Source organism: Trachypithecus francoisi, unplaced genomic scaffold (genome assembly GCF_009764315.1).
Source record: "Trachypithecus francoisi isolate TF-2019V2 unplaced genomic scaffold, Tfra_2.0 Contig01585, whole genome shotgun sequence".
In the NCBI taxonomy this organism is placed as follows: domain Eukaryota; kingdom Metazoa; phylum Chordata; class Mammalia; order Primates; family Cercopithecidae; genus Trachypithecus; species Trachypithecus francoisi.
Genome location: NW_022681444.1, coordinates 8,045,795 through 8,072,560, shown reverse-complemented (window position 1 = coordinate 8,072,560; position 26,766 = coordinate 8,045,795). Strand labels below are relative to the sequence as shown.

Genomic DNA, 26,766 nt, shown 5'->3' with positions numbered 1-26,766 from the left:
CGGCCCAGAGAGGTTGAGGACTGTGCTGGAGGTCACACTGCAGAGAAGTGGCAGGGCTGCAAGGCCTGAAGCCAGGCCTCTTGCCCTGGAGTCCAAGCCCTAACCACCTCCCCCTGGGAGGGGTCCAGGATGAGGTCATCTCTGGGCTCCTGCTGATCAATTAATCAGAGTCACCTGGTCAGACGCTCCCCCAGCAGCTCCCCCTCACTCCCCCCATCTTCCACCCACCCTTACTGTCTTAGAAGCACACCTCTCTCCTAGCAGATGCACAGAACCTGGGCAATTCACCCTTTGTGCCTGCTGGTGCTGAACATGGGAGGGCTCCCAGCCCACAGAACTGGTCATGCTGAAACGTGTGTTGCGAGCTGTGGGGTGGGGGATGCAGAGGAGGGCAAGGGGCCCAATGTCCTCCCCGGAAAAAAAGATGGAGGGGTTTTCCCAGGCACAGGGGAGCCGCAGGACAGGCAGGTTTGCCCAGCTCTGCCACCTCCACCCCCACCACTCTTGGGGCTAGTGACTGTATTGGGCTGTGTGTCTGCCGGGGAACTTGGGGAAGGCTGCGCTGGCACAGCAGGTGCTTGGACTTATCTAAGATTTAATAAAAAATGCACACCTTTGGGGCAGGTTCAAGAGGCCACGTTACCTGCCTCTGACATGATCCCCTGCCTGTTTAATGATTGTAAAGGCTCCAAATTTCCCCTGCCAGGGAGAGATCTTCACCTTCCTTTAGTTACCCTAGAACCCCAAGGGGTGATCCAGGTACTAGTGAGGCCAACTTCACAATTGAAAAAAGTGAAATGCTCCAAAGCAGTAAGCCCCAGCTGTGACTGATGGCCACCTCCGCACCAGCACTCAGAGCTGCACCTGGCCTGGGGCTCAGTAAACAAGGGGAAAAGAGTGCATGACGCCTCTTGGGCTGCACTGGATGTGCTCTGAAGAGGTAAAAGGATTAACGACACAGGCACTGTTTAGAGCCTTTTGCAACTTCTGGGGAGTTCTCCCAGCTGGAGGCCCCTTGGCTAGGGTGAAGACACCATTCATCTCTCCTGGGAGGGTGACCACAGCCCTGGCTGCCCAGCACCTTCCCAGGCTTGCCAAATGTCTGGGAACATCTGGAAGGGGCTAGGTCCAAGGCATTAAGCTAAAGAACGACAGAGCTCCGTGTCCAGGAAGGAGAAGGATCCAGGCCCCTACCCAGAGGCAGCCAATGCTAGCCACTGGTGGTCCCAATGAGTCAGGCGCGTGCTGCCCGGCCAGACTCTCACAGCAGAAAGCTGGCACCACAACCGGGAGTAGTGGACTTATCCAGGTTCCCAGACTCAGGGAAGAGGCTTACGACAGCCCAGCCTCACACCTGGGTGAGTGGCCCCCATCAACCTGCCCAGCTGCCCTGTGTCTGATTTGCCCCTGGCAGGAACCCAGTTCCCATGCAATTGGCCAGATAGTTCTCCCCAAAAGCAAGAACCAACCCATGCCTCCACTGTGAAATGCCTCCCACCCTTGCTTGGGTGACTCGGTGCCAGGGTAGGCTGATATGCCAAAAAATGAAGCCTAAAGTGTCGCAGAGAACCACAAACGCCATCTGTCAACAGGCAGTTAAGGCACGCTAATCTCAACACATCCCTGGGGATAGCTCTCTGCAGCTCGTAAATATACACACACAAAACCCTCTCCCAGAGGCAACAAAGCAGGACTGGCTTGAGGCCACAGCCAGGCCCGCCTCAGACACCCTGCCTCTCTCTCCTTCCTCTTACCAGGGACTTGGGCACCAGGGACCCTGTCCATTCACCAGCTATTTACCCAGCACTTGCTCTGAGCTGGGAAATGTAAAGTGCTGGGAAGGCCGTGGCCATCGGGACTCACAGTCCAGCCCCTGGAGACTTCACAGCCTAGTGACATTTAATAATCGCAGTTATAAAGTTACGATTATGCAAAGTAGCACAGGGAGCTGTGAGGGGCACAGAAGGAGACCTAATCTTTTTTTTTTTTTTTTTTTTAATCAGACGGCGTTTCGCTCTTGTTGCCCAGGCTGGAGTGCAATGGCGTGATCTTGGCTCACTGCGACCTCCACCTCCCAGGTTCAAGAGATAGGAGACTTAATCTAGAGAGGAAATCAAGGAGGGTCTCTGTGAGGAGGCGCGCTTAAGCCAAGACTGGGAAGGTGAGAAGGAGCCAGGGGAGGAAGAGCTGGAAGAACGGGCCGCACCAGCAAAGGCTCTGGGTGGGGAGGAGTGTGGGACATTGGAGAGACAGCAGAGAAGCCAGCAGGTCAGCAACAAGTTTGGGCAAGGGGATAACAGGAGGACCAGAAAGGCAGAGGGGTTAGATAAGGGGCTGGATATTCTCCAGGGGACAAGCAGGAGGGACCTGGTTGTGAGGTGTGCCTGAGCGGGATCCAGTGGTGTGTGGGAGCCACTGGTGTAGGCTCAGGAAAGCGTGTCCGCATCACTTCCCAACTCTGACTTGGAATCAGCCGAGGTGGGAGTATTTACACCATGGAAATGGGCGTGCTTGTCCTTCCCAGAGAAAGCATTGTTAATTATTTCCCAGCTGGCTCCTGGAAGGACCCTGTGCTCCTGGGAGGGGATGGGAGTGTGGGGTGGAGGGAATGCAGGGACAGCCCTGAACAGGATGATACCAGGGAGCCCTGAGGGGAGGAAGGACAGACCCCTGTCCAGCAGCAAGACTGGGCGGCAGGTGCCTGCGGAACACTGGGCTCTGAGTGAACCCAGATCCCGGCACCGTAGGCCACACAGCAAGCCAGCCCCTCCCTGGCCAGTGCCCAGCACCACTGCCTGAACCTGAGAGCTCCTGTGCTCCTCCAGCCACCCCAGGTTCCCTGACTCTGGGGAGACACTCAGAAGATGCCCCATACCCATACTTCTGCCACACTTTCTGGGGCAACCTTGTCAGCCTGGACTAACTGCTGAACCCAGGCCATCCCAAGGGGCTGCGTCAAGCCTCAGCCTCTTTACCTGCACAATTTTCCCTGGAAACAGGGAAGCACCTGCCCTTGAGACAGGTGGAAGGGTTTGACGAGATGAGATGATATGGTGGTACCTGAGCACGGCGCTTCCTGTGCCTGCCACAGGCGTGCACCCAGCGCTGCTCAGCTATCTACATATCCCTGCATCTCTGGAGGATTGGTTGCCGTTCAACCATCTGGAGCCACAGGGATGGTCAATGTCCTCACCATGCCCAAGTGACGGGCTCTGGGATGGTGCCTCCTCCCGGTGCTCACCTCTGTCACTTGCTGCTTGTCCAGGTGGAACACCTGCCCAGAGCTGGTGGCAGCAATCTCCTCATAGGCCAGGTAGCCAGGATGGGTGCGGTCGCCACAGTCCCCCGTCAGCACAAAGACCACCTGGAAGATGGACATGCAGCCTGCTCTCAACTTCCCTGGCCGGCTGCTTCAGGGGTGAGCAGCAGGACCTCGACCAGGGTGGAGTGACCTGGAGTGGGCCCTTTCCTCTCTCTGGCACATGTATAGAACGACACATGACACATGAATAGAAGGGAAAATAGAAGTACCCATCTCACGGCGATCAGAAGCTGATGCAGGATAAGTGCTCAGCACAGGGCCAGGAAAACAGTAGGTGTTCCATATTGGGAACTGCTATTGAGTCAACAACAAAGAAGGGTGTGGAAGTCGATTCATCTCAGAGTGGCCCCTGGAGGCTGCAGAGTTAGAAGAACCTTGAAGAACCCAAGCAAGTTCTAGACGCGGCGGCAGAGAAGCAGTCTCGGCCCTTTGGATCTTGCCCAAGGATGCCAAAGAGCTTGCCCTTCTCCCTCCCTTGATCACATCCCGTCTCACAGCCCTCACTGCAAAAGCCAGAAGCAAGGGATCTGACAGGTCTTCCAAACCCTAAGACAATGGCAAAGGGGACGTGAATGGCAGAGACCAGGAGCACAGGCAATGCCAGGAGGAAGATGGGTTGCCTGGACTTTGATGGAGATGAAAGGAGTAGGTGGTGTGGTCTCCATCAGGAACAAGCTGCGCCAGGGAAGTGTGAACCCTGGCCCGGGCCTACAGCATGAGAGTACCCTCACACTTCCTGGGCCAACTTGGTTCCGAGGCTCTGGCCATGCATGGCAGAGGCTGGACCAAGGCTGTGGAAGAGAAGTGCACAGCTCTCTCTCCAGGTGGTGGCTCAGGTGGTGTGAGAGACCCCAACTTCCTCAGGACCCCCTGGGGGACCCTACTCAGGCCCCCAAAGCCGGCTCACCCACCTGTGATTGTTTGAGCTGCAGGAGACGCAGCAGCTCTTCCTTCTTGTGATAGTCTTTGGCGCGGGCATCCGAGAAGACGTAGATGAAGGAGCCGGGGTTGGCAACCTCCACGGCAGCCTTAATGGCCCCCACACTCATCTCCGGGCAGTCACCACCTCCCTGGAGGGCAGGAACGTGTCAGCAGCTGCCACCTGCCTCCTCCAGATGAGACCCACCCAGGGATACCTCCAAAACCATTGGGTGTTGGGAGTCACCTTGAACTGTCACCCGCCCACTCAGTCACTTCCTTCCCAGGGACATGATATAACATCCAACCTGCTTTAACTCTAGACAAGCAGCATCATTCATTCATTCATTCATCCATGCAAGAGTGACACGGGCCCACCCCCACGGAAGGCAGTCACTACACCAATAAGCCCAGCACCGTGCTGAGTACTTTGAGTCGGCAAGGATGGAGGGGGCCATGGGAGCAGCTAACAGATGGCCTAAGGAAGCCATACATTTGCCCAGGAGGAGGGAGAGGTAGAGGCTGGGCAAGAGGGAGTCACTCGAAGCTACCTCCCCAAACCCTCTTGGTGGGACACAGAGTGGGACAGAGGGTCAGGGAACAGTGCCCACCTGCACATAGAGTTCTCTCAGCTCCCTCTGAAACATCATGGGGTCCGCTGTGAGGGTCACTGGGCCAATATCTGTGGAGAAGAGAGAGGGATGCCCAGATGGGCTGGGACTCCTAGACACACAGCCCGGTGGGCTGGTTTGGCAGTGACACGAGGATGGATGCTCGGAGGAGCTGAGGCTGGCTCACAAGACAGGGAGAGATTAGGAAGCAGCTCTAGGAGCTGCAGGATCAGACCAGGAAGCGAGGTCAGACCACTCTGCCCTGTGCCCAGCGCCAAAGCAGAGACCGAGCTCCAGGGAAGCAGAGGTGAGGCAGAGGGCAAGCCGCAGCTCCCCGCACCTCGGACAGCAGCACCCAACCTTTGGTCACCAAGACTCCCCTAAGAACCCCCACCTCCACCATCCCGCCGGCTGCCACTCAGTGGGGAAGGAATTCCAGGAAGACAAAGACACGAGAAGCAAACAAACAATCCATTTTGGGACACACAGCAGCTCTCCAACACCAGCTGCTCAACAAGAGAAAAACCTTCCAGAAACCCCATCTATGGATGAGCTCATTTTAAAAAGAACAGCAATAAAAATGACAAAGATTGACTGCATTTGAGGTTGGCAAGGACGTGGAGCAACTGGAACTTTCATTCACTGCTTGTGGGAATGTAACACGGTTTAACCTCTTTGGAAGACAACGGAAGTTTCTAAAACGTTACACATGCACCTACCATGGGTCCAGCCATTCCACACCTAGGTATGTCCCCAAGAGAAATGAAAACATATGTTCACACAAAGGCTTGTACTCAAAGGTTCACAGCAGCTGTGTTCACAATAGTCCAACACTGGACACGAGCCAGATGTCCATCATCTGGTAGAGAGATAAACAAACTGGTAAATTCACAGAACCAGGTTGTCCTCAGCAATAAGACAGGACAACTACCGATACGGGCAACAACGGAGGTGCCTCCCACATGAGAGAAGCCAGACGCAAAACAGCACATACAGTATGGTTCCATTTATAGTAAGTTCTGGAACAGTCAAAATTAATCTAAGGTGAAGAAAAACAGAACAGAGGTTGCCTGAGGAGCTTGACTTAGAAGGAACTGTCTGAGACAGAAACATTCTATATTGTGATAGGAGTGTGGGTTCCTCGGTGTATCATTTGTCAAAAGTGTGCAGCTAAGATCGGAGCATTTCAATGTATGTAAATTTACCCTATAAGCAAAGCACTAGAACAAATGATCACTGAGTGGGGGTTGGGGGTGGGAGGAGGTACAGGCGAGACGAGAATGACGGGGCTGTTAAATATTTGGTGAGGCTGGGTGATGGGTACATGGAGATTCATTATTCTCTTCTACTTATGTTGTATATATTTGAAATGTTCTCTAATAGTTTTTTTTTTTTTTTTTAAATAGCAGTAATGGAGATCCACGCCAACACAAGACAACACTACCAGCGCTGGACAGCAGGGCTGGGGTTCCGGAGAGCCTTGCGGATCAGCACATAGTGGGGATTGTGCAAGGTCGTGTGGACATTAGGTTTCTTACGAAAATATTTGAGTCCTCGGTAAACTCTATGTATTTTATTTTATTTTACTTATTTACTGAGATAGAGTCTCCCTCTGTCACCCAGGCTGCAGTATAGTGGCGTGATCTCGGCTCACTGTAATCTCTACCTCCCAGTTTCAAGCGATTCTCTTGCCTCGGCCCCCCAAGTAGCTGGGACCACAGTCACGTGCCACCATGTCCGGCTGATTTTTGTATTTTTAGTAGAGACGGGGTTTCGCCATGTTGGCCAGGCTGGTACTGAACTCCTGACCTCAAGTGATCCACCCACCTCAGCCTCCCAAAGTGCTGAGATTACAGGTGTGAGCCACTGTGCCCAGCCTCAGTGAACTCTAATAACAGACTATTTTTGGTTCAGCAATTCTAAGTTCCAGTGGCTCTAAACAAACTTTCATTCTCAGCAACAAGTCAGCAGATCTCAGTCTTTCTTAGAAAGGAAAGCCTGTAGAATTATCCAGCATGTCTCACAATGATCAAGGATGAGCTGACGCCAGCTTTCCCCGGGGCCCCTGCCCCTCTGCCCTGTGTTTCTCCATCTCGTCCCACCCTGCCCTCCCTCGCCTGCCCGGGCCATCCCCACCACGTCCTTTCCTCTGAACTCCACAGTAACAAATTCAGCCCGACTGCAGCAGCTCAATCCTCAGCCTTGGAGCTCAGCCAGGTCTGATTGGAATCCTTCATTTATCCTTTTTGGGCTATGGGGCCTCTCAGGCAGAGCTCACTTCACTGCCCCAAGCCTCAGTTTCCTCATCTGTAGAACGAGGCATGTAACACCACCATTTCTCCTGACCAAGAACCATCGCTGTGAGAATTCAGTGAAGCCAGGTAGCTAAACCCCTGGCACAGAGCTTAGCACGCAGCTTGGTGTGGAGCAAAGGCTCAGCAAATGGGAAGAGGATGTGCTGACGTGAGCGTGCACTTGGCCAGGCTCCAGCGGGTGTTCTCACACAGTGCAGTCAAAGACAGTCTCGCTTCAATATGAGGTCCTCAAATTCTACTTTGACTAAGAAGAGCAATCATTTTACTCAGTGCTGGTTATTTCATTGTTAGGTAATCACACGTGTTCATTGTAAAAAGAAATTAACATGACATGAATGATAAGGACAGTCACTAAATACCTTGTAAGCGCCAGGCCATGCCCTGAGATACTTCCTGTGTATCAGCTCACTGAATTCCTCCTAGCACCTGGTAGGTCCCAAGTCTTTTTTTTTTTTATGAGACAGAGTCTTGTTCTGTCACTCAGGCTGGAGCACAGTGGTGAAATCTCAGCTCACTGCAGCCTCCGCCTCCCGGGTCCAGGTGATTCTCCCGCCCCAGCCTAGTAGCTGGGACTACAGGTCCCTGCCACCACACCCGGCTGATTTTTATATTTTTAGTAGAGGCGGGATTTCGCTATATTTGCCAGGCTGGTCTCAAACTCCTGACCTCAGGTGATCTGCCCACCTCGGCCTCCCAAAGTGCTGGGATTACAGCAGGCATGAGCCACTGCGCCAGACCTTTTTTTTTTTTCCTTTTGAGACGGAGTCTCACTCCATCACCCAGGCTGGAGTTCAGTGGCACGATCCTAGCTCATTGCAACCTCCAGTTCCCAGGCTCATGTGGTTCTTGTGCCTCAGTCTCCCAAGTAGCTGGGATTACAGAAGTGTACCACCATGCCTGCCTAATTTTGTTTGTATTTTTAGTAGAGACAGGGTTTCGCCATGTTGGCCAGGCTGGTCTCAAACTCTTGGCCTCATGTGATCCACCTACCTCGGTCTCCCAAAGTGCCGGGGTCCAAGTCTTACCCACATTTTTACAGAGGAGAATATGGAAGCCCAGAGATGGTAACTTGTCCAATGACACACAGCCAATAAGTGGCAGTGTTGGGATATGAGCCCAGGTCTGGACAACCTCAAGAACAGAGCTGTTCTTAACTCCTGCTCTCAGGGAACTAGACATAGAAATTCCTGACAGGCAAAACAAAGCAAAACAAAAAAGGGAAGGGGCACAACTGCCTGTATTTTTTTTTTTTTTTTTTTTTGAGACAGAGTCTCGTTCTGTCACCCAGGTTGGAGTGCAGTGGCGCGATCTCTGCTCACTGCAACCTCCACCTCCTGAGTTCAAGCCACGCTCTTGCCTCAGCCTCCCAAGTAGCTGGGATTACAGGCGCCTGCCACCATGCCCAGCTAATTTTTGTATTTTTAGTAGAAACGGGTTTTCACCATGTTGGCCAGGATGGTCTCGATCTCCTGATCTCGTGATCCACCTGCCTTGGGCTCTCAAAGTGCTGGGATTACAGGCGTGAGCCACCGCCCCCGGCCAACTGGCTGTATTTCTACCAACCAGAGATAATAATTTTCATTTTTGTGTATAATCTTCAATTTTTATATTCATATATTTAAATGTATAAATATAACTTACAAAAATACATACTATTTTAACCAGAATTTTTATTGAAGTATAAATAACACACTATTTCTAACCTGATTCTTTTCATTGAACAAGTGGGAGCAAATTTCCAGAAAGTTGCTCACACATCATTTTAATAGCAAGGATCCCCTGGACCAGAGAGCCCTGGAAAGGATTTTAAGGTTGGCCTCTGTCTCAGTTTCCTGTTGCTTCTATGACAAATTACTAGAAACTTCATGCCTTAAAACAATACACAGTTATGGAAGCCAGCAGTCCTAAATCCAAGTGTTGGCAGGTCTGTGTTTCTCCCGGGGATTCTAGGGGAGGATCAGTTTCCCTGCCTTTTCCAGCTGCTAGAGGCCTTGGATCATGGCTCCTTCCTCCATCTTCAAAGCAGCAGCAGGGTGTCTGTCTCTTTCCTGTTCTGCTGTTGTCACAGCTCCCTCTCTGACTCCGAGCTCCCTGCCTCCCTCTTATGAGTACCCTTGTAATTATAAAGGGCTCACACAGATAATCCAGGACAATCTCCCATCTCGAGAGCCATGACTTTGTCACACCTGCAAAGTCCCTTTCACCATGGCAGGTCACACATTTGCAGGTTCTATGTATCAGGACAGGCACATCTTTGGGAAGATATCATTCTACCCTACCACGGCTTTCACCATTTTGCCTTCAGCAAGAATCAACTTCAGAAAAGCCAATTTGACCACAACCTATGTGCCAAACATAACAATGTTGAGGGCCAGGTGTGGTGGCTCATGCCTGTAATCTCAGCACTCTGGGAGGCCGAGGCAGGCGGATGACTTGAGGTCAGGAGTTTAAGACCAGCCTGGCCAACATGGTGAAACCTCATCTCTACTAAAAATAAAAAAATTAGCTGGGCGTGGTGGCATATGCTTATAATCCTGGCTACTCAAAAGGCTGAGGCAGGAGAGTTGCTTGAACCTGGGAGGCAGCAATTGCAGGAAGCCGAGATTGTGACACCGCACTCCAGCCTGGGTGATAGAGCGAGACTCCATCTCAAAAAAACAAAACAACAATGTTGAGGAGGGAGAGATCTGAAGACCCCCATCTTTTTAAAGACGTAGAAACTGAGGCCCCGAGAGAAGACAGCCCCTCCATGTCGGGCGGAAGATCTGGGGCAAGAGTTGGCTGGATACATCACACAGGCAGTGACCCTATCTCTGTCATTCACCATGGCAGGCCTCATACCGAGCTCTGTGCCTGGCACACAGTAAGTGCTTAAATAAATATTGAATCAATATTGTCCAAAGAATGAATGAAAAACTTCTCAATGAATCCCATCCTGCTTGAGCAGCTACAAGTCGGGACCCAAGTTCCACTTATCTTTATATTCCGTGCCCAACACAATGCCAGGCATTCAGTTAACACTCAACAAATACAGCTGAATGCCCGGCCCACCCGAGCCCCAGGCCCTCCCACCACAGGACGTTGCTGCCCTTGCCCAGAGAAACAGATCTGAAACAACGCAGGAAAACAAACGCGGTTTCCTTGAACATGTGGAGAGATTGGCCACGCTCAGGGGGCACTGGCCAGATCGGCAAAGGTGTCTGTGATTCCTCTGGACATAGAGAGCAGGCCCCAGCAAAGACGGAAGGCAAGAGCTTTTTGATGTCTGCCCCAAGCTATGAACAAAGAATTTTCTCAGGAGAATGCACATGTACACACACACACGACGTGCACTCAGACACGTGCACATACACGCACGCACACACACAATCCCCATGCAATCTCTGAACAGACAATCCCCAAACCTGCCCTGGGAGCTAGCTCCTGCCGACCATTCCCATCATTCCCAGGGCAGGTCCAGCTTCCAAGATAGCAAGAAAGGGAGAGGATGTGGAGGCTTACTCCCTATCTGTTCTCCTTGCTGCTCACCTACCACCCTCCAACCTGCAGCTCCAGGCAACGAGACAGAGATGGATGTCTTCTTGTCATTAATTAAGGCTGGCTCATGGCTTCATTTGTCATCCCTGGGACCTGCTGCACCATTATCAATCACCATCCCGAAGCTTCCCTGGGACAGGGAGCTAGCTATTGGCAAGGGCGGCATTTCAAGCCCCATCTTCCAGCAGGATGGAGAGTGAGGTACTGGGACAAACAGGGCAGGATGCTTGGCTTGTCCCCATGGGGGCTCATCCATGAGAGGAGTCAACTGAGTCCCCCCCCCTTTTTTTTTTTTTGAGACAGAGTCTCGCTCTGTCGCCCAGGCTGGAGTGCAGTGGCCAGATCTCAGCTCACTGCAAGTTCCACCTCCTGGGTTTACGCCATTCTTCTGCCTCAGCCTCCCAAGTAGCTGGGACTATAGGTGCCCGCCACCTCACCTGGCTAGTTTTTTTGTATTTTTTTAGTAGAGACGAGGTTTCACCATGTCAGCCAGGATGGTCTCGATCTCCTGACCTCGTGATCCACCCGTCTTGGCCTCTCAAAGTGCTGGGATTACAGGCGTGAGCCACCACGCCTGGCCCTGAGTCCCTTTTTTTTTTAATATACTTTAAGTTCTAGGGTACATGTGCACAACGTGCAGGTTTGTTATCTCCCTCTTTTACCCTATCCAGGCAGGGCTGGCCCTGGACAAAAAGTCCCAAAAACCTTAGGTCTTAACACGCTGCCCTTCCTAGCACAAAGTTGATGCTGCTGCTGCTGCTGCTGATGATGTTGATGACGATGAAAATGACAATAATATTGACAGTGATGATGTTGATGACGATACTGATGTTGATGATACCGATGATGATGGTGGTGGCGGTGGTGATGGTAACAACTGCTTCTATGCAGTGAGCACTTCTTATTTTACAAGCTTTAGCTCAGTCCTATTAATGTCTCCCTGTTACAACTGAAGATTGGAACGTACAGAAGCAATGCCCTTGGTGACAGTCCAACCGCTAGTAATTGCTAGTTAATGTCTATACTAGTTTCTTGGAGCTGCTGTAACAAAGTACCACAAACTGGGTGGGTGGCTTAACAACAGAAATTTCTTCTCTCGCCGTTACAGAGGCTGGAAGTCCCAAATCCAGGGGTCAGCATTGCCGTGCTTGCTCTGAAAGCTGGGAGGAAGAATGTGCCCTGTGTGTTTCTCTTGGCTTCTGGTAACACCAGCAGCTCTTGGTGCTCCTTGGCTTGCAGACACTTCAGTCTGATCTCGGCCTCCATCATCGCATGGCCTTCTCCTTGGGTGTCTGTCTCTTCTCTTCTTCTTACAAGGACATCATTCATATTGGATTAAGGGCCCACCCTATGGTAGTATGACCTCATCGTGGCTTAGCTAATTACATCTGAGATGACCCTATTTGAAAAGAGGGTTGCTGGGTGTGGTGGCTCATGCCTGTAATCCCAGCACTTTGGGAGGCCAAGGTGGGTGGATCACGAGGTCAGGAGTTCGAGACCATCAACCTGACCAACATGGTGAAACCCCGTCTCTACTAAAAATACAAAAATTAGCTGGGCCTGGTGGCATGCGCCTGTAATCCCAGCTACTCGGGAGGCTGAGACAGGAGAATCACTTGAACCCAGGAGGTGGAGGTTGCAGGAGTCGAGATTGCGCCATTGCCCTGAGACTCTATTGCCCAGGCTCAAAAAAATAGAAAAAAGAAAAGAAAAAGAAAATAGGGTCTCAGGCCAGGTGTGGTGGCTCACGCCTGTAATCCCAGCACTTTGGGAGGCCAAGGCAGGTGGATCACCTGACGTTGGGAGTTCAAGACCAGCCTGACCAACGTGGAGAAACCCCGTCTCTACTAAAATACAAAATTAGCAGGGCTTGGTGGTACATGCCTTGGTGGTACTACTAAATGGGATTAGTAGTAGTAAATCCCAGCTACTCAGGCGGTTGAGTCAGGAGAATCACTTGAACCCGGGAGGTGGAGGTTGAGGTGAGCTGAGATCGCGCCACTGCACTCCAACCTGGGCAACAAGAGTGAAACTCCGTCTCAAAAAAGAAAAAAAAAGAAAAGAAAAGAAAGGAAAATAGGGTCTCATTCTGCAGTCCCAGGAAGGACATGGATTTTGGAAGAACACTTTTCAATGTTGTACAATGTCCAGATCCACAAATGTTTCATTCCAATGCCTGTTCCCTTTGCCACTGACTATACTGCCACCACAAACAGTGATGATGGTGGTGGTGGTGATGATGACGATGGTGGTGATGGTGATGTTACCATTGTTTTGATGTTTACTAAGCACCAAGTTTTGTGCTAAGCATTTGACATGCATTTGCTCAGAAAAGTCTTACAACACCTATGAGGTCTACTATTTATTATCCCCATTTTGTAGATGAGAAAATGGAGGCTCAGGGAGGTAAAGTGAGCTGCCCAAGGAATTACAACTAGGAAGCAGTAGAAATGAGAGTCCATCTAGGTCAATCTGACCCCAGTGCAAGCTGTCAACCACCCATGAGGCTGCAGACACTCAGAACTCATTCCCCAGACCCTTGTCTTGTGCCTGCAGAGGGAGGGAGGTTCATGACTGAGGGTGGGCACTTGCCAAACAGCTGGGCAGATGTGGCGTGCAGTCCCTCCGAGCAGGCCTGCCGGCTGCAGGGATGATTAAACTCGTGACCTTGGCTCCACTCAAGCCGCCTTCCAGCACATGAGCCCCAGAAGCCTGGCCTGGAACCATCACTCCACAGGCCGGGTTTTTTCCACTGGGCAAGAGGAGGGTGTGGGGCCAGCCCCATGAACTGTCTCAGACATGTGAGGAGCACGCATGCGTGGAACAGCCCAAGCCCTCACCCACGTCGTGCCCCACCCCCTCGCCCAGCTTCATGTGTCCCAGTGGACACGATCAAGGCTGCAGTCGGGCACTCAGAACCCAGTCTCAGAAATATCTCAGGCTGAGGCCTCTTCCTGGGGCCTGCCTTGCCCCTGCTTCTCTCTCCAAGTGGGGCTGGAATTTTGGAGCCAGCCCTGGATCCACATATCCCCATCCTCCAGCTGCAGTGACCGCAGGCAGGTCCCGCACTCAGCCACCACCATCGTCAAACCACCTCCCCTCCCCAGGGCTCAGCTATCCCATCTCTAAAGGGCAGGGGTTGGAGAAAGTGATGTCAAGCCTGCTAGAATTCTGATAGCCCCTGAGCCAGTCTGGGCAAATGTGATTCCCTTGAAGACACCTTCAAGGGACAGACACAATGGCAGAGCCAACTGGGTGGGTGGTTCTGTTCAAAGGGCCAAAATGGCTCCAGAATCTTTATCTGCCTCCTCTTCAGTGTCCAGGAGTCCAGAAAGCAACTCTCCTCAGGACCTCCACCCCCGGGTCTCTCCCTGAACACCCGGAGATGGAGCCTAGCTCCGCCCTGAGTGTCCCTGTCAGCTCCACCTGCTAACGTTCAATCAAGGAGATATTCCGGCAACCTCACAGCCATTGTTCCTGTTGTTCCCTCTGCCTGGAGTGCTGTTCCCAGTCCTGCTCTGATCCTCCCCTACCTACCCAGCTTCTCTCCACCTCAGCTCAACGTCACTCCCTCCGGAATGTCATTGCGGGCAGCCACAGCTGTGATGAGACGCCTAGGAACTTGGCTACTCGCCATGGGCTTTCTGGCTGGACTGCAGGTACCAAGGCAAGCCAGCACCCTGCCTGGCCCCCAGGGACCCCTTGAGAATTGAAGATGGAGTAAGTGATTAACGGGTGCATGGGGGATCCCCGGGAACCAGACCAGCTCAGGCTGTACAGGCTGACCTGACACACCCACCCACCCCCCACTGCCCCTCCAGGGACCTCCTGCCCTCAGACCCGTGGCTTCCTCACCCTTCTTGTACTCCTCCTGCAGGTACCCTGGGCCATCTCTCTGTAGCACCCCTCCCCTGCACAGATCCTCGCCTGGAAAGCCCTTTGATGAGGTGTTATCTAGCCCAGCCAGGCCACTCCTGGCTGACTGTCAGGCACCCTCGGAATGACAGGGACGTGCCTAGTCCAGCTCACACCTCACAGGCCGCTCAGACCTCCAGGCCTTCAAGGAGGGATATGCCCAGGGCCAGGTTAAGAGAGTGAATCTTCCCCTCAGAAGAAGGACTGATTGTTTATATTTCATGAGGCGAGACTGGTTAATAGCAAAGTCACGGCTGAGCGTCGTGGCTCACGCCTGTAATCCCAGCACTTTGGGAGGGTGAGGCAGGGGGATCACTTGAGGTCAGGAGTTCGTGACCAGCCTGTCCAATATGGTGAAACCCTATCTCTACTAAAAATACAACAATTAGCCAGGCATGGTGGCAGGCACCTGTAATCCCAGCTACTCAGGAGGCTGAGGCAGGAGAATCACTTGAACCCAGGAAATGGAGGTTGCACTGAGACAAGATTTTGCCACTGCCCTCCAGCCTAGGTGAGAGAGCAAGACTCCATCTCAAAAATAAATTAAAAAAATAAAAATAGCAATGTCATTCAGGGTGACAATAAAAATCACATGTACACACACACAACCCAGAACATGCAGCCAGAGTCCCAGCCATTCCAGCTCCCAGGCAAGTGTGTGGCCCAAACACATCTGCTCTCTGCCCGCCTGCATCCTCACCGCTGACAGGCGAAAACCACCTCTTCCCTTGCGAAGGATGATGGAGCCCCAGGAGCCCCAGAGACACCCAGGGAGAAACTCCAGAAGACTGGAAGGTCACCAACGATCGACAAATTCAGATGAAGGCAGGACACCATCTCCCACCTAGCAAACTAACGAAAACAATGAAGGCCGGGCATGGCGGCTCACGCCTGGAATCCCAGCACTTTGGGAGGCCGAGGCGGGCAGATCACGAGGTCAGGAGATGAGACCATCCGGGCTAACACGGTGAGACCCTGTCTCTAATAAAAATATAAAAAATTAGCCGGGCGTGGTGGTGGGCGCCTGTAGTCCCAGCTACTCGGGAGGCTGAGGCAGGAGAATGGTGTGAACCCGGGAGGCGGAGCTTGTAGTGAGCCAAGATGGCGCCACTGCACTCCAGCCTGGGCAACTGAGCAAGACTCCATCTCAAAAAAAAAATAAAAATAAAAAAATAAAAAATAAAAAAAATTAGCTGGGCGTGGTAGTGCACATCTGTAGTCCCAGCTTTGGGAAGCTGAGATAGGAGAATCGCTTGAACCCAGGAGATGGAAGCTGCAGTGAGTCAAGATCACACCATTGCACTCCAGCCTGGGCGACAAGAGTGAGATTCCATCTCTCAAAAAAAAAAAAAAAATTAATGCATCACATTAATAGATCAACAGGAGAAGGATCTTACAAACATTGCAACAAAGCAGAAAATCACTTACTAAAATTCAACACCCATCCTTGTTTGGATTTTTTGTTTTGTTTTTGCTTTTGCTTGTTTTTTGAGTTTATTTTCTTTTAGTAAAATTAGGAATGAAAGCATCTTCGTTCACGTAACAACAAAAACTCAAACTGAGAATCAACATCATACGATGAGTGGCGCACAATCAAAAGCAAGACAAGATGGCCGGGGCGGTGGCGCACACCTGTAATCCCAGCACTTTGGGAGGCTGAGGCAGGCAAATCACCTGAGGTCAGGAGTTTGGGACAGCCTGGCCAACATGGTGAAACCCTGTCTCTACCAAAAATATGAAAATTAGCTGGGCATGGTGGCACATGCCTGTAATCCCAGCTACTCGGGAGGCTGAGGCGAGAGAATTGCTTGAGCCTGAGGGACGGAGGTTGCAGCGGGCTGAGATTGCACCACCGCACTCCAGCCTGGGCAAGAGAGCGAGACTCAGTCTAAAAAAAAAAAGAAAAGAAAAGAAAAGAAAGACAAGATAACTGCAGCCATCACCATTATTTGGTATTGTTCTGACAATTTTCGCTGATAAATAATACAAAACACTTAAAGTATGTGAAACAGTTGATTGGAAAAGAAGTGACATTATTATAATTTGGACAAGCTGTGACTCTCAACCTAGAAAACTGAAGACATTAACAAAAATTTAGAACTAGTTAAAAAAAACTTTAGTAAAAGAAGCTGGAAAGAAAATTAATATATGAAATAAATTCCTTTCCAACATACTAGCAATAAGCAATACTCATTTGTAAAAAATGTAATGGAAAAAAAATCCTGGGCAAAATAGTGACAAAACCCAAACTATCTTAAAATAATCTTTTAAAAAATGGGTGGAACCTGTGAGAAAAAAAAAAAAAACAAAAAAACCTGAATCTTTATGAAAAAAAAACAAAACTATGAATCTTTACTAAAAGAAATAAATATGAACAGAATAAGAGGCATGTCTGACGAATGAGAACGATGGAGTTTTTTGAAAATGATAACTCTTCCCCAAAATCAAGACTTAACACAATTCCAAGAAAAATCACAGCAGAAAAAAATTTTTGGAAGTTGACAAGTTTTCCTATATGTCATCTGAAAGATAAAATTCTCAAGAAGGTTTTGCAAATGAAGAATATGAATAAAAAGAAGATGCTCGGCCAGGCGCGGTGGTTTAGGCCTGTAATCCCAGCACTTTGGGAGGCCAAGGGGGGTGGACCACTTGAGCCCAGGAGTTCAAGACCAACCTGGGCAACATGGCAAGACCCTCTACCAAATCTATGTACACACACAGAAATTAGCCAGGCGTGGTGGCATGTGCCTGCGGTCCCAGCTTCTCTGGGGGTGAAATGGGAGGATCCCCTGAGCTTGGGGATGTCGAGGCTACAGTGAGCCATCCAGCCTGGGCAACAGAATAAGATCCTGTCTCAAAGTTTAAAAGGAGAAGAAGAAGAAGAGGCCAGGCATGGTGACTCACGCCTGTAATCCCAAGACTTTGGGAGGCCGAGGCAGGAGGATCATTTGAGGTCAGGAGTTCAAGACCAGCCTGGCCAACATGGTGATACCCCATCTCTACTAAAAATACAAAAATTAGCTAGGTGTGGTGGTGCACGCCTGTAATCCCAGCTACTCAGGAGGCTGAGGCAGGAGGATTCCTTAAACCTAGGAGGTGGCATTTGCAGTAAGCCAAGATTGAGCCACTGTCCTCCAGCCTGGGAGATAGGGTGAGACTCTATCTCAAAAAATAAAAAAATAAAATAAAAATAATTTTTTTTAAAAAAAAGAAGAAACTGAAGAAGGTGTTGGCTTAAGTAATTTTGGAAATGAATGGAGTCTGTAAGACTAAAGGCAAAAGAACTGTATTCTAGTTAATAAAGCTGTTTCCCACGGGGGTCCCCCTCAACAATTCTGAAACCACTATAAATGTATACTGGATGGCCGGGCGCGGTGGCTCAAGCTTGTAATCCCAGCACTTTGGGAGGCCGAGACGGGCGGATCACGAGGTCAGGAGATCGAGTCCATTCTGGCTAACACGGTGAAACCCCGTCTCTACTAAAAAATACAAAAAACTAGCCGGGCGATGTGGCAGGCGCCTGTAGTCCCAGCTACGTGGGAGGCTGAGGCAGGAGAATGGCGTAAACCCGGGAGGCGGAGCTTGCAGTGAACTGAGATCTGGCCACTGCACTCCAGCCTGGGCGACAGAGCGAGACTCCGTCTCAAAAAAAAAAAAAAAAAAAAATGTATACTGGAACTAAACAGTAAAGTAAAGGGATGGTGGACAGCAGGAGGCAGGTTTGTCACTGTTAGACGTGGAGGTTACAGATAAGGCACGGGAAGAGGTTTGACTCTCCATATACCTAATATATCTAATCCAATAACAAATACAAATTAGAGTTGAAGCTTTCAGCATGAACTCATGTTTAGCTTAATATAGACACAGATGATTACAGAGAAAACTATTTATAGATACAAGTACATTGACAGGTTATGTATACAACACACATCTCCTTACCCTGTCAGCTAAGGGAGGTTTTAGAAGTAATGGCACCTCAGCACCAACAAACACACACTTAGCACAGATATCCTGGTTTCCAATCACAGGAACCAGGGCTCCTTGGAGAAACAGTGAATTCAAGGACTGAGGCAGGAAATACATAAAATGAGCCTGGAGCCTCTACCAGTGCCAGAAAGTAGGAATGTGGAAAAAAAAAGAAAAGAAACATGTACACAACATGAGGGTGTCCAAGGCACACAAAAACCAACTGAACGAGCTCCCGATGACCACAGCCAGAAACATCTGAGGAGCAAAATAAAGTGGTTTAGGATCATAACACAAAGTATAAAATAGCTAGCCATGATTCTATGCTGATGTAGATAAGTGACTGAATTAATTAATTAATGCAGCAGAAGAGACAATTCTCATGCAGAATAATTCCAAATAGTCCGTGGAGATAGATACTCCCTCGCCAAGGACGTGGATCGTAGCTCCCCGCTTTTTAAATGTGGGCTGCGCACAGTGACTGACTCTCTTCCAGGGAGCACAGTACGGAAAGAGAGAGGGGAAAAAGAGTAACTCCACAGTGGAGAAAGCTGAAAACTACTACCCGAGTCAGGCAATCAAGCTTAACATCAACAGCGTTCCATCACTGTGATAACGTGTGCTCTTGATATGCGATGATGACCATGGTATTTTAACGCTGGGTCTTCCTCCCGAAACATGACCCTGTCTAGCTTGAGAAAAACATTAGACAAATAATGATTGAGGGAAAATAGCTGACCAGTATTCCTCAAAACTGTCAACTTCACCAAAACGAAAGTAAGCCTGAGAAACTCACAACCTGAGGAGCCGAAGAAGACACGACAATTAGTGTATCCTGGATGGGATCTTGGAGCAGAAAAAGGGCATTAAAGAAAAACTGAGGAAGGCCGGGGGCCCTGGTTCATGTATGGAATTCCCCTGCTTTGGGAGGCAGAGGCAGGAAGACCACTTGAAGCCGGGAGTTTGACACCGGCCTAGGCAACACAGCAAGATCCCATCTCTACAAAAAATTAGCTAGGTGTGGTGGTGTGCACCTGTAGTCCCAGCTACTCGGGAGGCTGATGTTATTAACATCTTACATTACTACGCTACATTTATCACAACTAATAAATAAATATTGATACATAATTATTAACCCAAGTCCACACTTTATTGAGATTTTCTGTTTTTCTTTTGGTTGTTGTTGTTTTCTTTTTGAGACAGGGTCTTGCTCTATTGCCCAGGCTGGAGGGCAGTGGCACAGTCATAGCTCCCTGCAACCTTGAACTCCTGGGCTCAAGCAATTCTCACACCTCAGCCTCCCAAAGTACTGGAATTACAAGTGTGAGCCACTGAGCCCAGCCTACCAATTTTTAAAATTTCAAGTTAAAGAATTAAATGTGAAGAGAGGAAAATAAAGCAAAACACACACATACACAAACCCTAGAAAATCTACCTAACTGGTTGTGTGATAGAAAAAAAAAACAAAAACAAAAAAACTTTATAAGCACCAAAGTGAAGAAATCACAAAGAAAAAAGAAAAACAATAGATTTCTCTATATAAACATTTAAAACTTTAAAACATCAATAATTACAAATACTAAAAGACAAGCAACCAGGAAAAATACTAAGCACACTTAAAAAAAAAAGTTAAGGCCAGGCATGGTAGCTCATGCCTGTAATCCCAGCACTTTGGGAGGCCAAGATGGGTGGATCACTTGAAGTCAGGAGTTTAAGACCAGCCTTGCCAACATGGTGAAACCCCGTCTCTACTAAAAATACAAAAATTAGCCAGACGTGGTGGAGTGCATCTGTAGTCCCAACTACTCAGGAGGCTGAGGCAGGAGAATCGCTTGAACCTGGGAGGTGGAGGTTGCAGTGAGTAGAGATCACGCCACTGCACTCCAGCCTGGGCAACACAGCGAGACTCCATCTCAAAAAACAAAACAAAACAAAACATAACATCATCAACATAAAGTCCTCATCCCAACTAAAAATAAAACCACTAAAACTCCCAGTGAAAAAATTTGCAAAGAAACTGACAGTTTACAAAACAAGAAATTCACACCAAAATTATCTAATGAACGCTTGAAAGACATATTGAATCTCACTGGCAACTGAAACAAGAAGATATCATTTTCCATTTTTTAATTAGAAAAGAAATGTTTTTATGTTAATTTCCAGTGTTGGGGGTGACTGCGCTGAAACAGGCCCCTAAAATGGTTCTGGTGGAAGTTCAATCTCCTGAAACATTCTGGAAAACCACTTGAAGAGTCGTCTCCCGACTCGCTGTGTTAAAAATGGCTAGGAATTCCACTTCGAGGAACTGAAGCCTACATAAAAACCAGTCAAAGATGCAGACAAAGATTTTAACAAGAGAGTTTTTTTAGTAACATTTTAATATAGAAAAACTGAAAACAACCTAAATTTTAGCACTTGATCTTGGTTTCTACTACTATTTTCCAAAAAAAAAAAAAAAAAGGAACCAGGGTTCTTTTGAAATGATTAGCAAATTTCTAACTTTTCTACTCTGGGAACATACAACTTTTTAATTTAGAAATTGTAAAATTTCTGAAGCACGGTTCTTAGTTTGTCTCCAAGCACGAACAGTCCAGAACTACCGCTATTTGCCCTGCACCAGCTTCTTGGGGTTTAGGAGAGGGGCTTTCTTTAAGAAAACCCTCCCAGTATGCAGCTCTGGGAGCCGGAACAAACAGCTAAAACCCCTATTTCTCAAGCTCCTCTTCCACCAAAGGGGATTCTATTTGCTGATTCAAAAGGCACAGCCAGGCCTAAATCACAGCTCCAAACGCTGCTCAGAAGCCTTCGGTGGCTGTTCACAGCCCATAGAAAGAAAAGGAAATCCAAGTCCGCCAAGGCATCAATCAGCCCTGCAGTCATGGCTGCGTCCAATCTTGCCCCTCCTCACTTTCCCGCTCCACTCCTCCCATGCACACCCAGCTCCCACACACACCTGTCCCTCCACATCAGCCCTCCTGTCCATCCCCCAGTCCTTATGCAGCCAGCTCCACACGCCCCAGGGAGTTCTCTATTCCTGCTGTGTCCCCAGCACCTGGCATCTGCCAGGCAAACAGCCAAAACCCAGTAAACATTCACTGATGCTCTTCAAGCCCTACTCACAGGCTGCCTCCTCGGGGGGGTCTTTCCTTAGTCCCCTTCCTTGCTTACTGGCCCATGGCCAGGAGTTGGCACCTGAGCCACCACATGTCACTTTCTATTCCCCACCTGGCCTGTCCCAGAGGGCTACCAGCCTGAGGAATGAACCCTGCTCCCTTCACACTGTGAGCCTCCCTGGGCTCTACACAGATCAAGGGCTTTATGATGCTGAAGTCTCCCTGATGTCTGAACCTGGGGGTGTCACTTGGAAGCTAATTTGGGGAACCAGGATAGAGTACTGGTTTTTCGTTTCATAGAGGATGGAGTAAGGGGGCTGAGCCTGGTGAAGGCTGGAGAACTGCATGCCAGCTCAGTGCCCACAGAGGAGAGGGAAGGGCAGGGGTGGGAGGGGGGCTTCCTGAGGCTGGTGGCCACAGATGGGGCAGTGAGGACGGCCTCAGGAACCCTGGTCTGGGCTTCGGGACATGACATGTGGCTCCGAAAGGCTGCTATCCTGCTGGGCCACTGGAGCCACGTATTTCAGAGACAAATGTGGGTTATGATTCAGGAATGATGCCACCCTGGCAGGTGGGCCTTGGGGAAGTCTCATCAGTGTCCTGTGCCTCAGTTTCTCCAACTGTAAGATAAAGGGGTAGATTCGACGATCTCTAAGCTCCTTCAGTATGATGTCTTCGGAAGCCCGGGAACAATTCAGAAAGTGGGTGAGGGAGTTGGGGAGATGGATGGTGACCTGTGTTCCAGTTCAAGTGCCAGAACACACTTCACAGCCCGCCTCCTCACAGCCCCCCAGTTTGGTTGCCCCCTGAATCCAAGGTGGAAGCTGTCCATCTGATGTTCCTAGAAATCTTTGTTTAGAGTCCTGGTTTCCAAGCTTTGAGCTGCAGAACCCGGTGATGCCCAGAACTCCTGGAAGCAGAGGGGCCTCCAAGCCCCTAGACCACAAACTCAGCCTGAAGCCTACGTAGAGAACTATATCTTCTCACCGTTTTCTCCATTTTTTAAGAACCTGTGATGGCATTGTGATTCATAAATGCAAATCCTTCTGAAAGGACTTGCTAGCTCATACAGCCAATGGCCACTGTCTATTTCCTCAGTACAAGAACACTCTGCAGTACAATTTTGCAAGGAATCTCTGTGTGTGTGTGTGTGTGTGTGTGTGTGTGTGTTTGCTTTATAAAGTTATCCTTGACAGAGGGGTGAATGATAGATGTGATAAAGCAAAACATGACTCAGAGGCTCTCAGTGGTGGGTGTAGACGGTTCCATGTACGTTTCTCCCCATTTTACTGTAAGTTTCAAATTTTCCATTAAAACACGCTGGGGAGGCTGGGTGCAGTGGCTCATACCTGTAATCCCAACACTTTGGGAGGCCTAAGTGGGAGGATCACTGAGGCCTGGAGTTTGAGACTAGCCTGGGCAATACAGAGAGACTCCATGTCTACAAAACATTTTAAAAATCAGCCAGGCATGGTGGTGTATGCTTGTAGTCCCAGTTACTTGGGAGGCTGAGGTGGGAGGATCGCCTGAGCCCAGGAGTTTGAGGCTGCAGGGATCTGTGATTACAGCACCGCACTCCAGCCTGGTGACAGAGCCAGACCTTGTCTCAAAAAAAAAAAAAAAAGAGTGTGGAAAGCAGTACTGCTCCTCGACTGGGAATCTACAGCTCACTCAGCAACCACTCTCCCTGGGACTCTACAGTGGAGCGCCCAGGGACCCTTTTTTTTTTTTTTTTTTTTTTTTTTTTGAGACGGAGTCTTGCTCTGCCACCCAGGCTGGAGTGCAGTGGCGGATCTCAGCTCACTGCAAGCTCCGCCTCCCGGGTTTACGCCATTCTCCTGTCTCAGCCTCCGGAGTAGCTGGGACTACAGGCGCCCGCCACCTCGCCCGGCTAGTTTTTTGTATTTTTTTAGTAGAGACGGGGTTTCACCGTGTTAGCCAGGATGGTCTCGATCTCCTGACCTCGTGATCCGCCCGTCTCGGCCTCCCAAAGTGCTGGGATTACAGGCTTGAGCCACCGCGCCCGGCCCCAGGGACCCTTTAAAGGGCGCCCATAACACTGAGCTGCAAGGAAGGGGGTTAAAGGGGAAGCAGAGGTGCAGCATGCAGGGAAGAAGGAGTTAGGGCGGAACTCAGCTGTGAGAATACAGCAGGTGGAGGCCACGACCAGCACACAAGAGGCGCTGCTCTTTCCCTAGGGAAGACAGGCGAGGGGGCAAGACCAGCAAGGGTGAGTTCGCTCCCCACTGCAGGGTCCGTGGTGGACCCCATTTCGTCCCAAGGCCTGCCTCTGGGTGCTGTTCTGGTCTCCAAACCTATGCTGGGAGCGAATTCTAAGAATTGGCCAAAGGAAGAACCCTGCAAAGGTTCGTGGCGTCCAAGTCCTCGAGAGGACTGCCTCATTTTAACATCTCAGCAAGTCTGGGAGGCCGTCCTCACCATTTCACAGGTGGGGCCGGTAAGGCGCTGGAAGGTGAGATCACTTGCTGGAGTCTCACAACGGCGCGGGAGAGCAGGGAGAGCAGGTTCCTTGAGCGAGGGAATGCTCCAGGGGGAGGGAGGGAAGGGACAGCCTCAAGGACTGCCCAGGTGCCCGGGGTCCCCGCAGCGCGGATATGCAGAGAAGGCGCACCCGCCAAGCTGTGGTGCGTTCGGGGCCAACTGAGGGGGTCAGGCAGGTGAGTGCACGGCAAAGGGGGCGTCCGGCAGGCGGGGGTGTGGGGGTGCTACCTGGGTCATGGAAGGGCACCAGCGCGTAGTTGGCAATGGCCTGGCTGCGGCGGCTCAGACTGCGTTCCAGAATGCGCGAGGCGCCGTCTATCACCTGCATCAGGTCGTCCCACATGGAGCCAGTGACGTCGAAAACGAAGGCCAGGGTGGCGTCCCCCGTGGTGGGGGGCATTACCGTCCCGGGCGCTCCGGCCACCGCCGCTGCCGCAGAGACCATGGTCAGCAGCCGCAGGAGCGGCGCCCCGGGCATCATGCTGAGCGCGGCTCTGGCTGCGGGTGCTGCGGTGGAGGTGCAGGTCGGAGCGAGCTGGTGGACCCGGTGCACACAGCGGCTGCAGGCAGTGCCTTGCTCCGTCGGGCCGGGCCGTGGCCAGTGCGCGAGGGATAGGGGCGCGCCTCGGGTCCCCCTGCTGGGCGCCAGAAGCGGGTCCTAGAGCCCACCCCGTTCAGGGTCACGGGCCCGCCTCCTCCGCTCCCCCCACCGTGACTCAAACTTTCCCAGCCCCACTGTTCTGTTCGCCCGTCCAGATCCGAGGTTAGGGGAGGACGCGGGGCGGAAGGCAGAAGGGAGCTGGGGCCCCGGCCAGGGCAGCGAGGGATGGGGACGCGCAGGATGCAGTGGACACCTGCGCCTCCAGCCGATGGCGCGCCGCGCTGCGGGGGCAGGAGAGAGGGAGGGGTAGGCGCAAAGGCCCCAGTCTCCCTCAAACCCCAACTCCCCCCATCCCTGCCTGGCCAAAGCGGACCCTAGCTTCTGCAGCTCCCTCCACCCAGTGCTGCAACCACTCCCCTACACCCCCACCCACCAACACACACACAAATTCCTCCATGCCTTTTCCTTCTGCTGGGTGGGCTCTGTGCTTCCCGGTTATTGCAAGCACTACTATTATTATAATCAACAATAAGTCTTGTTAACCATGTTCTAATCATTTTCAGTTATTTGCTTGAAGACTGGCTGCAACCCTAGAATGAAATACTAACCCTAAACCCAGTTTACAGAGCAGCAAACTGAGGCTCAGAGAGGTGAAGGCATTTGCCCCAGGTCACTCAGTTCTCAAACAATGAAGACAAGATCAGAGGCCAGATCTAGAAAGACTCCAAAGGCCCAGGGCTCTGCTGCCTCCCTTGTGTTAAAAGACATTGTCACATGGTCACCTGGTGACTCCAGATGATGAGGGCTACCCTCCTGCCTATCCATCTCCCCGGTCCCATGGGCTGTATGTGGGGATGCTGGCTCTCACCTGAGGTGCTGTCTGGGACTGGGTTCTGCCTGGGGCTGGGTTCAGCCTCCTGTTCCGCGGCAGATCCAGATGGGCTCAGGCACGGCTGCTTATCTCAGGCTGTGCTCTCAGGACCTGTTTCTAGGCCTCTCTCCCCGCTGGCCTCCAAGTCACTTGAGGGCCGGGCTAAGCCTTGGTCTACACTGGATGAACCCCCAGTTCCCAGCCCAGATCCAAGCACATGGTGGGGAGTCACTAATGTTACCTGAATAAATAAACAGCAGCTTTTGTGGATATGCCTGGTTTTGAGTTATGTGTGAGAAGGTAGCTAACCCCTCAATCCCTCCTCCAAGAACACCATGCGCCCAGAGACATGGCTGAGGGCTCTGGGTCTGTGAGTGATGGTGGGGGGTGGAGGGGCTTTCTTGAGCCCCTGTTCCTGCAGAGTTCTCAGCCAGGAAGCCCCTCACCCTATGCTTCTCCTTCCCCCTTCGGTCTCAGCTCAGACCCCACTTCTGAGGCTGCTTCTGAACCCTTGCCCTGCAACCCACATTTCTCTGAGCCCTGTCCTGGCTCTGACCACACCATATGGCCCACGTCATGTCTGTGAACCTGCCCCTTCCACTCTGGCTGTGAGATCCTGCACCTGGCCATGGTAGGTGCCCAAGGAAGGTTTGCCACCTGAATGGGCCAGCAGGCATCAGAGAAACTTGGCAGCTGGGCATTGGCCACAGTGGGACATCCCCAGGGACTCCATTCTAGCCCAGAGCTGGGGTCCTAGGGAAATGGTCTCCTACAGAGCTACCAGTCTCATGGAATATAGTGCAGCCAGGTGCCCAGACCCAGCAAAGGAGTGGAACTTGCAACCAAGTTCACAGGAAGTTGAGTCACCTGCACTTCTTAATGCTGGCTCTTTAAATCTCCCTGGGCTAAGTCTGTGATTACCCCCAGAGTCTGGGCAGGGCTGGGCCAGCTGTTGGAGAGAGAAGAGGCCCCAGCTGTGGGAAGGCAAAAGCCAACAGGAGCCAGGAACCAGGCAGGACTCACAAATGGTGACATTTCAGGCACAGTGCAGGGAACATTTGGGGACAAAGGTCCTTCGGTCGTTCACACCACAAG

At 50.9% G+C, this 26,766-nt stretch overlaps 1 protein-coding gene across 6 annotated transcripts in view; it reads right to left on the bottom strand.

The window, feature by feature from the left end:
* The window catches only part of HMCN2 (hemicentin 2), a 176,357-nt gene extending 151,483 nt beyond the window's left edge, over positions 1-24,874 (bottom strand). For 3 of the 6 annotated variants that reach the window (XM_033193925.1, XM_033193964.1, XM_033193932.1), the window contains exons 1-4: positions 24,428-24,859; positions 4,852-4,922; positions 4,234-4,392; positions 3,242-3,364 (exon numbers count right to left, since the gene is read on the bottom strand). In XM_033193925.1, coding sequence (XP_033049816.1) covers positions 3,242-3,364; positions 4,234-4,392; positions 4,852-4,922; positions 24,428-24,680 — 606 coding nt within the window. In that variant the 5' untranslated portion in view covers positions 24,681-24,859. Of the gene's footprint in view, positions 1-3,241; positions 3,365-4,233; positions 4,393-4,851; positions 4,923-24,427 lie in introns of all 6 variants that reach the window. The other 3 variants (XM_033193943.1, XM_033193954.1, XR_004433195.1) reach the window with 2 other exon arrangements.
* Positions 24,875-26,766: the final 1,892 nt, after the last annotated feature.